Raw genomic sequence first — 12,365 nt, 5'->3', positions numbered from 1 at the left:
ATTACTTGTAATAATTTTAGAAATAGTTGTTTATTACACTAAACGGTCATTCGGCATGTTACGGGTGCAGTATAATAACGCATTTCGTACCATGTTGGGTTTGTCATGGCGTTGCAGCGCATCTGGTATGTTTGCCCTGAACAGGGTGGACGATTTTTACGCTTTAATGAGAAAACGAAAATGGTATTTTACTGAGAGGCTAACGGCTAAGAACTCGAAAAACTTATTGGTGCAAGTCATTTTTTCGCGATGCTATTGTTGTTTTTGGGCGTTTTTGTAATTATTATTCTTATTTTACAGTTTTTAATCATAGTGTAATTTTTGTATTCTAATTTTTAAATTTTTATATTTTTAAATTTAATTATATGTAATTTTGTAAATTAATGGGATTTATGCCTAAATAAATAAATTTATTATTATTACAACTTAAATAAATGCTATAAATACTTCTTCGTCGGATTTTAACCCGACGCTTTGTAAACTCTGGGTTTTAATCAAGTTAAAATCAATTAATGCCAGAAATCCAGGGCAAAGACTATTTGGGACTAATATTTGTAAATCGAGTTTTATTCAATTGTATTGGTATTACTTTAAAATGTTTTTCGCTTACTTACATGTTTCGCCTTTCTGTTGTATCGATTCGCTTGAAAATCGCATTGATATGAATCTATACATTTACTCGATTAAATCGATTTACATAACAATCGAATTGTGATGTGCATCCCTAGTATTAAGTGATAGATTTGTGTGTAGTTGCCTCTTTTTCGTCTAAAAGCGATTTTTGCATCGAAATTTGTAACAAGTATGGATTATACCTAAGTCCGTATTATTTTACGCTTAATATTTCCGCCCACGATTTCGGGCAGAAATGGATTTAAGCCCAGCACTTTGGGCGTAAAGCCGAGCGGGTTGATTGGGTTTTAACCTACTGCACATTTCTGATCATAGCTATTTATTTACTAAATCATACTAACCTAGATGCGCCAAATAAATTAGTCTGTGAAGCGAGTTCAGCATATTCGAGTGCCAAGTGTCGACAAACAGCTGCAGCTTCATATAAAGTCCAGCTTTCGGGGCATATACTACCCCAGGATCCATTATGGTAAATCTAAAAATAGTATGTTGGTCTGATTTGGGCCAAATTGGGAACGAAGGAATGAACGTAGAGTGGCGTAAGAGAGATGTAAAGACAACGTGGAAGGCAACATTGATAGGTTGGCCACGATTCAATGGAGAATGCTCTAGAAAAGGCCGGTGTGCGAGGAGAACAATACCATGTTTTCTATAAAAGGATTGATGAATGTAAGTAAAGCATAGAGGTTTGTCAAGATTGCGCAAAGCGGGGAATATCTGCTACCCTAATGGAAATGATTATAATGCTTATAATAATGCTATTAAATGCTTATAATAATAATAATAATAATAATAATAATGGTTTCTTTTCTCAACACAAGGAAATACACACTATTTTTTATAATAGAGTAACAATTTTAAATGTTTGTATCCCTTGAGAGAGACCGGAGACCGTACTAGGCAACTAAACCTCTGTTATAGCTCAACAGGCCCTCACCCACTCAGAGTAGTCTTACGTAAAGCCAATAATCTTAAAAGAAAAAGACAAATAGGTATACTGAAGAGCAATACGAATGGTAGATACTATTTAATAATGCTAAAAATACGTGTTAAAGTACGTAAGGGACGGTCTGTGCGTGTGGGAGGTTATCTTACGATGTTTTCATTCACCGAAAAGGTCATGGTAAATTTCAAATTGAATTTCACGCATAAATTAAAAAGTCAGAGGTACGGGATTTGAACCCACGCCCTCTGCTTGAGAGGTTAAATCATTAGGCTACCACCAATAATTATAGAAGCTTTAGTCGTTAACTTCTCTTCCAAATTGATATCGAACAGTTAAATCTTAAATGAATTTGGAAAAATGGATTACTATCTAAATTGATAAAGTTGGTACTGATAAATAGAAATCAAAGTTACCTCAACTCTCCCCTCGTTATTATTCCTTCCACCAACCAATCTCAAACTGGCAGTATTTAAATCCAGAACTTCATGTATATTCTTTAGTTGTTTCTTCCTCTTTACACGATTAGCGGAAACTTTATTCCTGCATACAACGCCAGCCGCTTCTGTGACATCGCAGTCAGTAGATCCCCACCCAGAAAAGATGCACTGAGATATAGATTGCTCATCTCCTTCGCAGACTACATCATCCATCCAGTACTTTCCTGAAAATCAGATTATATTGTCACATAATATACAATTACAGATATCTTGTTGATAATTTATTGGTCTAACACATAATATCTATTTTGAAGCTCAAACCAAAGTTTCCGTCCCAACGCAAAAGTCCCGTCACTTGATAGGAAATGTAAAAAAATGCGTGTATTATTAGAGTAATATGTAATTACATATTTATGACACATTTTTAAATTTTTAAGTTTTATTGATTGTTACGATGTTTGACCACCATAGTATTTTATTATTTTTGTGAAATTACTCCACTAGTTTATTATAATTATGAATATAAAGATCGAACATTTAGAAAAAATTCCTTCAATCCGACTGGATTCGAACCAACGTCTTCCAGCAAACCATGCCAGACTCTATGCCAACAAAGCTACGGAACGAACGGACCTTACGAAAAATTCAAAACTTACATAACTTAAAATTAAATTCATACACAACTATGTACATTAATCAACTTCCTTCAGCTACAGATAATATCGTAAAATAAGCTCTGACTTCACAACGTAATATCGTAATATTGGACAGGTATGATAAATGTGGCAGATTTATTCTTCCGGGAGAGATGAAAAAGCATTTAGAGAAAGAGATACTCAAGGAAGCATACTAAATACTTACTTATAGTCTTCCCAAACTGTCCTCCATACGTAGCAACACCAGATCTATTGAAGTATTTGCAGACAACTTCGGCTGCTTCGTTGTCCCAGGAGTCGTCACAGATCGCGCCCCATCGTCCAGCGTGGTAGATGTATACGTTGCCTAGAAAATTAGGGTATTTTAAATGTGTTATTGACTATCATTGTCACCATCAACCTATTTATAGGAGGAGACCCTTCCCCAGCAGTGGGGAAGGGTCTCCTCCTAGGCGAGGTTTTAGGCCATAGTCCGCCACGCTGGCCCAATGCGGATTGGGAACTTCACACGTATTTCGAAGGATGTTTTCCTTTACTGAAAAGCTCATGGTAAATTTGAAATATAATTGAAATAAATTTAGCACATAAATTCCGAGAAAGACAGAAGTGCAAAACCACGGCTTTATAAAATTAAAACTTAAAGAATATCGCGATAATTATTACAAAGATCGAACACACAGAAAAATTATTTCGACCCTACGCGACTCGAATCTGTGACCACGGGTCACCGTCCCATCGCTCTTTCAACTGAGCTACATGCCCAGGTAGAGCAGGTCGACGATTTTTTAAAATAATATGAAGTGCACTCAGAGCTTTAAATCGCAAAGATCTCAGAAGCAATGCCATTGCGCCCGTCGCACTGAGGCATAAAATGAGACAAGTCCCATGTGACTGTAATTCCACTAGCACCCTTACCCTTCAAATAGCAGTAACACTCACATTACTGCTTGGCGGCAGAAATAGGTAAGGTGGCAGTACTTCCCTGGATAAACTCTTTCACAAGGAGCTCTACTGCTACCAAAATATATAATTATTAGTTGTGGTTGACTGGTGCATAGTATTTATATTTTATAGTCAATATTATTGGGCGTTAACTAACGCCATCTATAAATTCCATGTAGATATTTGTAAGTATGGCCACCAGGTGTCTCGTAAAAAAAATATAGGTGCCTCTGTAAGTTTGAAACTTGTGAAATAAGGTTACTTTCCTAAAATACATAATATTCAGTCATTTTAATGGTTTCATAATTCTCGTTTGAATTAATAATGACTATCTGAAATTCATCACAATTTATCTGTTATAGTTTCACCATTGCATTTTGAAAGGTTGCCTTTTTGATCAACTTCCATTTCGGACTGTTATATTATGGTTTATAAAATTAATGATATTTTGTAAATAAAGATAACTACGACGTGGATAAATAGTTGCTACACTCTTTAAAATATTCTTGAAGTTTTTACTTTACATCTTAATACTGTATAATATTTATTAAATGTTCAACCAAGTGTACTGAACAATGCTGCTCTGTGATTGGACGATATTATGGTATATAAAATTGATGATATTTGCTAAATTAAGATAATTATGAGATTTATATAACTATTACAGTAATTAAATATGTATTGCCTTTGTTACTTTATACCTTTGTAATGCATAACATTTACTATTTATGCTCAACCAAGTGAGTCAAGAAATACTGCTATGTGATTGGTCGATATTATGGTGTATAAAATTAATGATATTTGCTTAATTAAGACAACTATGAGGTTCCTATAATTGTTATAGTTCTTAAAATATGTTTCAACAATTTGTTAGGTAAAAGCTTTCATTCTCTTCAGCACTGTACAAATGTAAACGATAATTATTTTGTAATTGGTTAAAATAGTATGTATGTGTGAATGATTTTCAAAGGAGATTTTGAAGGGTATAAAAAGGATAAAGGATTAAGGAAGGATAAAGGAAGGAAGGATAAAGGAAGGATTGTAAACCTGGAGGAGACAGAAAAAGTGCCGAACCGAGAACCAGCTAAAGTTAAGTACCTACCTGCCTTGTAACTTGTTCTATTGCTACTGTCTAATTGTGTTGCGTAAATAAATATAAGTAATGTCTCTTTGCTTGGTACTACTACGCTTTGGCATAGTTTATGTACCTAAATGTTGTGATTAGTCTTGCAATCCTTTATAAGTAATCGTTGTTTTAACTTGTCAATTTTAATTAATTTCTTTTTACTAGCACAGCCATAATTCTGTATTAACTAGTACATTAAATCCATCCTTTTAGAAGTGCTATTACTTTTACTTTGTTTATCCTGTTTCTCAAATTATTTTTTTACTACAACTAAATTACAAACATTATTGTTTTGTACCAACTTTATAAATTAAAACTGAGTCATGTTTTTGAAAGTACTGCTTTTCATTTTGTTTTTAAAATTAGTTCGCAAACAATTTTTACTATGTACATCTCATTTTGTACTACCCTCTACTGGAAATAAATTTGGTTTACTAAAATTATGCTTTTGAATTTTATAGAAGTTTAACATCTTTATAATAGAATCTAGTAATTAGTACACGCAAATATGATTTAACACATACAGTGGCAACTTCCAATTGAGTCAACACTTTAGCACAACTCTAATTGATTTGTATATAAAAAAAATGTATTAAGTGTATGATTTAACGATCTCGAGGGCCCAAACGGTTTATACTGTGGGCGCTGGATGAGGAGGTCGCGGGTTTTATTCTAGATAGGACCAATTCGGGAAATGAACTTTCATAATTGCTTCTGGTCTGGGTGTTCTGGAAAAAGCCTCAGAGTGAATAGTTCTGGTTACTCATAGTACCAGGAAATTTAAAACCAGACAATTGGTGAGGTTGTCTTGTGCATTATTATATTATTATCATTATTACGTGTTGGTTGTCCTAAATAAATAATAAAAAATATATAAATAAATAAATAACGTACACACTCACAGCCTAGGGAAACCCTGTATCCAGGGTGCCATGGACACACATATAAACAAACACAAATTACACCCAAACCACGAGAGATATAAATGTAAGCCATACAAATATTTCTCCGGGCCCGGAAATTAAGCAGAATGAGAGGCAGTTAAGCAGAATGGTCAACATGTTCTATATTCTGAAAGTTTGATAATCGAGCTACATAAGTATAGAGCCTGGCTATTTGAACAGCCTGCATAGGCGGAAAGAAGTTAATAAAGACGGATTGTAGTGCTGGAAGGCGTCATAACAAAGGATATTATGTACCAGCTGTTAACAACGTCTTGTCTGTTACATACTGCTCGGAAATATTAAAAATGAAAGAATTATGAAAGAAAACTCATGAGATTAAACAAAGTACAAGTAAAGAGACTTTCAGTAGTACTTTTAATGCTACATTTTACAAGACACGCGTCTTATAGACACACGGCGTCCCTAACTAGGTTAGTGCTTTTTATTTTTTTTATAAATTGTTTATGATTTATTACATTGATCCATAGTAATGTTAGTAATAAGTAAGTTTTTCTTACGTATTATGGTTAGGTACAATACAAAATTACTTAATTCTTGAGAAATGCCACGTATAGACCACTATCCTCTGCACGTGTAGTTACACCCTGTTGGCAACAACGGCTATTTATGTATTTAATTTATACAATGGTATATGAAAACACTGATGCGTGTTGGAAACACCATGTGTCTCTATGAGACTATCGTTCCAAAACCGTTAGTGCACCGTGTATCTCTAAAATGCGTGATTGGTTAAAAGCTTTTACAATAGGTATTTCAGAAAAAAAATACGTAAAATTGCATAAAATACGAGCCAACTCTAAACTACTTACAAAAAATACAAATACAAAATACCAAGAAACTAAATATAAAAAAAAGTAAAACAAATTATTTACTAAACAGTCATTGCCTAAATCCAAAACCAGACTATACCAGTCACAATTCTAAACATCATTCATGCAACGGGTAAATCTTTGTATACAGGCTGTCCCGTAATGAATGGATAAGCCTGAAGCTTTACAGATTATGACTGTTCAAAAGCAAAATATAAAGACTAGTTTAATCCTAGTAATACTTCATTTGATTTGTTTTTACGGATTATTGTTGCGGGGAAACAGTGCTGATGCTGACAGGGCATTCATAGCGCAAAAAAGATGTGTGCAATGTGTGGGGCACCATAAGACCAATCGTGTAGACCTTTGTTTCGAAAACTTGGAATTATGTCTCTCTCTAAGTACATTTGTACGAACATACGAAGATTTGTTCAAGCGAGACGAAGATAATCAAAACCGATGTGTTAGACACTGATGCTCTGGTCACACAGAGGCGGCCGCTGAAGCGTTCCGGGGATTTTTGTAATGTACGAGTTTATATGATCTCTGCACACTGAAACGCTCGACATTGATATCTGCATTACGAAAGTTCCCGCATCCGTAGCCGGCTTTGTGTGGCTAGAGTATAATGTCACAGATAATGCAATTACGCGTAAGTAGCATGGGATTTTGAGTTTCCATTTCGGTAATTTAGAGGTCAAATGAAATACGCGTAACTGTCCTGGCAACCAAATTAGTGTGATTACGGTGACCTATTATTATCAGTCTGTAGGCAGCATAAATAAATACTTACTTAGCAAAAATTTAAGTCGGAGCCTTTGAAATAACAAAATAATAACATTGAATCTATGGTTCCCTGTAAAATTTGGTTTACTGCAGACACGCGCCTTTTATCAATACGACCTACATATTATGCGTATTTTCACTATCCCTGACGACAAGACAGACTGGTTATGGATACTATACCATGAACGGCATTGTACCGGAAGAGTTGTAAAGAAATGTGTGTCAAAGTGTATAATAGTTTGCCTGATACACAAAAATCACAGCCATTAAGTAAGTTTCAGTGTTTATTAAAACGATGGTTGAAAGAAAAAACATATTATAGTGTAAACATTGACCTACCAAAATGAAATATTTGAATAATAATTATATTAATGCTTTATTACCACTCATACCTTCTTGATGATCTCATGCGTACAATTGTAGTGCCCATAATTAAAAACAAAACGCGTGATGTAACTGACAGGGCCAATTATCTGCTGGGCGACCGTCTCGAAAGTTATTTGCACTTGCACGACGCACAGTTCGGATTTCGTCCCAAACTTTCAACTGAGAGTGTGGTTCTGGCTCTAAAACATACGGTTGGGTACTACACTGAAAGACGAACGCCAGTGTACGCTTGTTTTCTCGATCTCTTCGATCGAAAGCACGGGCTTCCGACCTGGTGTCGTATGTGTTGTGTGACAAGCTTCGAGATAGAGATGTGCCAGCGGAGTTGTTGCGTATATTTCAATACTGGTATCATAATCAAGTGAACTACGTGAGGTGGGCTAATAAGCTCTCAGACTCGTTCAAATTAGAGTGTGGAGTGAGGCAGGAGGATCTGACCTCGCTAAAGCTTTTTGACTTATACGTTAACGACTTGATCGTTGTGCTCAGTAGCATGAGGGTCGGCTGTCGCGTGGATGACGGCAGCGTCAGTAACATCAGTTACGCGGACGACATGGTGCTACTGAGTCCAAGGGTTAGAGCGCTTAGGTGTCTACTACAGGTTTGTGAACGTTATGCACTTTCACATGATCTCCTGTATAACGTTAAAACAAGCGAGTTTCTGGTGTTTAGGGCCGTCGGTGGTAAGTGTCCATCTCATGTACCCAAAATTACACTCTACGGCCCAGAAGTTAAGCGGGTTAACCAATTTAAATATCTCGGGTATTTTGTAACTGATGACCTTAAGGACGAGGTAGACATTGAGAGGGAACGCAGGATGCTGACGGTTCGTAACGTAATATGTTGGCCCGCAGATTTGCGCGCTGTAGTGTCCCTGTAAAACTAACATTGTTTAGAGCCTACTGTCTGGTGTTCTACACGTGCGCCCTGTGGGTCAACCACACGCAGCGGACCCTCAGCGCGCTGCGGATTCAGCACAACAATGCCTTTAGGGTGTTGCTGGGGCTGCCCCGATTCTGCACCGTGTCAGGCATATTTGCGCAGGCTAATATATGATTTTAATGCCTTCATGTGATTTGTGTGTATTTTATTTTTATTTTATTATTATTATTATTTTTAATTTTTTATTTTTTATTTTTTTTTTTAATTTTAGTTTAATTTTATTTTAATTTTATTTTATTTTATTTTTATTTTATGTTTATTTTATGGTTATTTTATTTTATTTTATTTTATTTTTATTTTATTTTTATTTATTACAATTTATTATTGTTTCTAATATAAATAGAAAGTTATTGCAATTAATGTGCAAACGGTGTTACAAATTTGTTTGTCCGGAATTGTGCTATCGAGGTTTCATAAAAAACACTATCAGATAAATAAAATTAGTATTTGTATTTTTTTTTTAGAAATCACAAGCTATACTGTAAGGCATTTCAGGCTTATCCATTAATTACCGGACCTATAACAGCATAAGGGTATCATTTGAACGCTAAACTTGATGTTCGACAAAAAAAATATGACTGAAACTTTTACGTTTTAAATTAAACGTAAAATTTATCAATACGTAAACCCGAATGTCAACGCGTCGTAATCGTGAAATTGTTTGCTGAGTTTGTGTACTTGTTTTCGGTGTTTTCTAGTTCCAAACTAGTACAGAAAAACTAGTACAAAAACAAGCAATTTTTCGTGAAGAGAGAGAGAGATGGTTTTATTCGTCTTAACAGGAAAAGGTGCAAATCGGTAAATAGAATCCATTTTTCTAAGTCAACCCAGTCTTACTAGGCTAATCCATCTAAATAATTAGTGCTCTGGAGCCAGAGCGACAGAGAATAAATACGTATATAGTAATAATGTTTATTACATTGGAAGTAGTAGGTTATTTTTGAAATGCTAATTGTACTATTTGCTGCCGTTTAAAAATAGTGCTACTTACCCTCGTATTTATCTTTTCCTCCAATAAGTCGAATTCTGCCTTCCAAATGTTTGTGTTTATTTACAAGCCTTTGTACAAATGATGCCCTTGCGGTCCTTTCTTTTTCATCCAAGTCTTTACTTAACACTCCCACTGTTCTTATTACAAGAAATATCAGTATCAGTAAGTCCACTTTTATGGTTATGAAATTCATATTTTAAAACGTGCCTTAAAGAAAAGATAAGTTTTAATATAAATTTTTCAGCTAAAGCAACTATTTTCTTTCTTTTTATACACTTTATAACTTTAGAGACATAATCTTGCTCCCTGTACTACTCATTAAACTTACCGAAACGGCGCGGTCGCTTTGAACTTAATTAGGTCCTAAAAACATTTTACAAAGTTGTTTACGTTTGGCTACGAATGTAAGTATTAAATTCGTCTCTTAACATTAAAACATACTTTTAAAACAAAGGTGAAACAAAACTATTATGTGCTTTATCAAATGCCTCCGTCAAGACCACATTTGTTTAAGAGTTCTGGAAGAGTACTGAACGGTGGCGTAATATAGTTAATTGATCTGAGTGTTTCTAATGCTAGTTCAATGTCAAGATGGACGTGACCAGCTTGCTAGTTATCATTACAAAATTTAAGGGTGAGCATCCAAAGGTGTTTCTCTGTAGAAAAAAAATCTCAAAGAAATCTTTTTTAATCAGACACTTACTACACGTGCATATTTATTATAACTACAAAAAGTGCTTATAAAACAACGATAAGTAAAAAATATTAAATAAGTCGATCGTAATTTAAACCTTGTTACAGAATCTACTTGCTGGCTCAAGCAAGTAAGTGATCTGGCCGAACTTCTAAGTCGTAATTTTATTTTTATTTCATTTATTTGTGAAAACACAGATACAATGACAGCTTAAATACTGGTAACTAAAACTAGGATTTAATTATATGAATAAAATTGGGTTCATGCGGCACGTTGCCCAAGAAGCTGGAACTTCTTATACTTTATTAAGCTTCATTTCAGTAAGTTAAATAAATAAATATGCAATATCATTTTTAGCATGCAATACAACAGAAAAATACAATACATATTAATAATAAAACAAATGTATCAAATGGTTCACTTATAAATAACATAATAAGTTAAAGAAACCAATAAATACATTCCCTTTTTACCGAAAATTGCTTTTCAAAACGTTTTTCCGGTCACATTCAAGAGTCTTTATGACAATTCCAAGCAAGTTTGAGATCCTACTAAAGCCTGTTACGGGTTTCCCCTTCCGTATTGAGGAATTTTTCCTATCAAAATAGTTTTCTGCCTGGCCTAGTTTATTGCGTCAATGTCAAATGAGAAATCGTAATGGCTAAAACACAAGACGTAATATGCAATCAATTTAATACATCCAAAAAGAATGCTCTCCATTGTTCCCGGAAGGTTCAGACTTTTCCAGAAACTACTTTACCGAGTTTGATTATTCTCTATGTAATTATGATATTTAGATTTTATTATAGAAAGCTTTGTAGCCCAAAGAATCCTTGTCGATAAAACAACACACATTCGATGTTGGATTTTTCTGACTATTTTTATTTTTCTCTCATAATTTTTTAAGAAACGTGTTTTATTTGTTGTATTGGTGTACTAAAGGTTTTATATTATTAAAAATGTATCTATTTTAATACAGACCTTATGAACAGTACATTTCTGTCGAAGAGACGATAACCGATTGGGGAAACGAGTTCTTGAGTGGGGACCACTGCTTGACAAACGTAGTGTAGGACGCCCTCTGGCTAGATGTATTGACGGTCTGTGGAAAGTTGCTGGCAGCAGATGGATGCGACAAATTGAGGACCGGGCGAAATGGCGCACGTTGGTAGAGGCCCATGTTCAGCAGTGGCCTACGAAAGACTGACGATAATATTATAAAACAGCGTATAACTTAATATTTTACACGTTGAAGACAGTAGTCTACTTATTAACAATTCATTATCTATATTTTGAGTAAACCAGGTTTTTAAGGCTTTTTTAATTTGTCTATACCATAATGGCTAATTTACTCAGGAAAAACAACTTTAAAGGCTAGAATTTAATCAAGCCAAAATCTATTTCAACCTATGTGGGACAGTTTTACATCGCCTTAATTAAAGCAATGGACATCGAGCTTCTGTTTGACCCAAATTCAGTGTCATAGACAACAAAGTGGTTAGTTTGTCATGTCTTTCTTGTTCATAGTTATTTAGATCAAAAACAGGCTTAGCACCGGAACTCTAGTTGCATTTTAGTGCATTTACATAGCCAAGGGTACCTCAATCTTAACAAGATTTAATTTCAACTCTATATTTATTGGAAAAGTCCATTCAGTCAGTAGCAGAGTACATTCAAAGTACTATATAAAAAAATAAATTATTATATTTATTAATGAAATTGACATACACCGTATTAATACAGTTTAATTTACATTTATAAATTAATAAGAATCCATATTCACATTTCTTGTATACAGTACCTTCACTTGACATTGTTAGTTTATTTCAATTATTTATTAGTTTCATTGATTATCTTCATTTGTATATCGTACTCCTCATGGAAGAAAGGCGTAAGTGGAATTACGTTAAACTAGTTTATTATAATAATAGTAATAATAACGCTCACACTCAACATAGCCCCGCACTAGGGAAACCCTGTGTCGCGGGTGCCATGGACACACACATAGACTACCTACATTTATTTATCTCGTGAGTTTGGGTGTAATTTGT

General features: G+C 34.5%; 1 protein-coding gene across 1 annotated transcript in view; it reads right to left on the bottom strand.

Annotated features, from left to right (window-relative positions):
• LOC113232496 (lysyl oxidase homolog 2) overlaps nucleotides 1-9,966 on the bottom strand; it is a 33,980-nt gene extending 24,014 nt beyond the window's left edge. The window contains exons 1-5 of the mRNA XM_026467243.1: nucleotides 9,949-9,966; nucleotides 9,621-9,827; nucleotides 2,878-3,018; nucleotides 1,993-2,240; nucleotides 975-1,108 (exon numbers count right to left, since the gene is read on the bottom strand). Of these exons, the coding sequence (XP_026323028.1) occupies nucleotides 975-1,108; nucleotides 1,993-2,240; nucleotides 2,878-3,018; nucleotides 9,621-9,813 (716 nt within the window). The 5' untranslated portion in view covers nucleotides 9,814-9,827; nucleotides 9,949-9,966. The remainder of the gene's footprint in view (nucleotides 1-974; nucleotides 1,109-1,992; nucleotides 2,241-2,877; nucleotides 3,019-9,620; nucleotides 9,828-9,948) is intronic.
• Between the last annotated feature and the right edge of the window lie 2,399 nt (nucleotides 9,967-12,365).

This window comes from Hyposmocoma kahamanoa, unplaced genomic scaffold (genome assembly GCF_003589595.1).
Source record: "Hyposmocoma kahamanoa isolate Upper Pololo Valley unplaced genomic scaffold, ASM358959v1 76, whole genome shotgun sequence".
In the NCBI taxonomy this organism is placed as follows: Eukaryota; Metazoa; Arthropoda; class Insecta; order Lepidoptera; family Cosmopterigidae; genus Hyposmocoma; species Hyposmocoma kahamanoa.
This window is presented reverse-complemented; position numbering and strand designations above follow the sequence as displayed.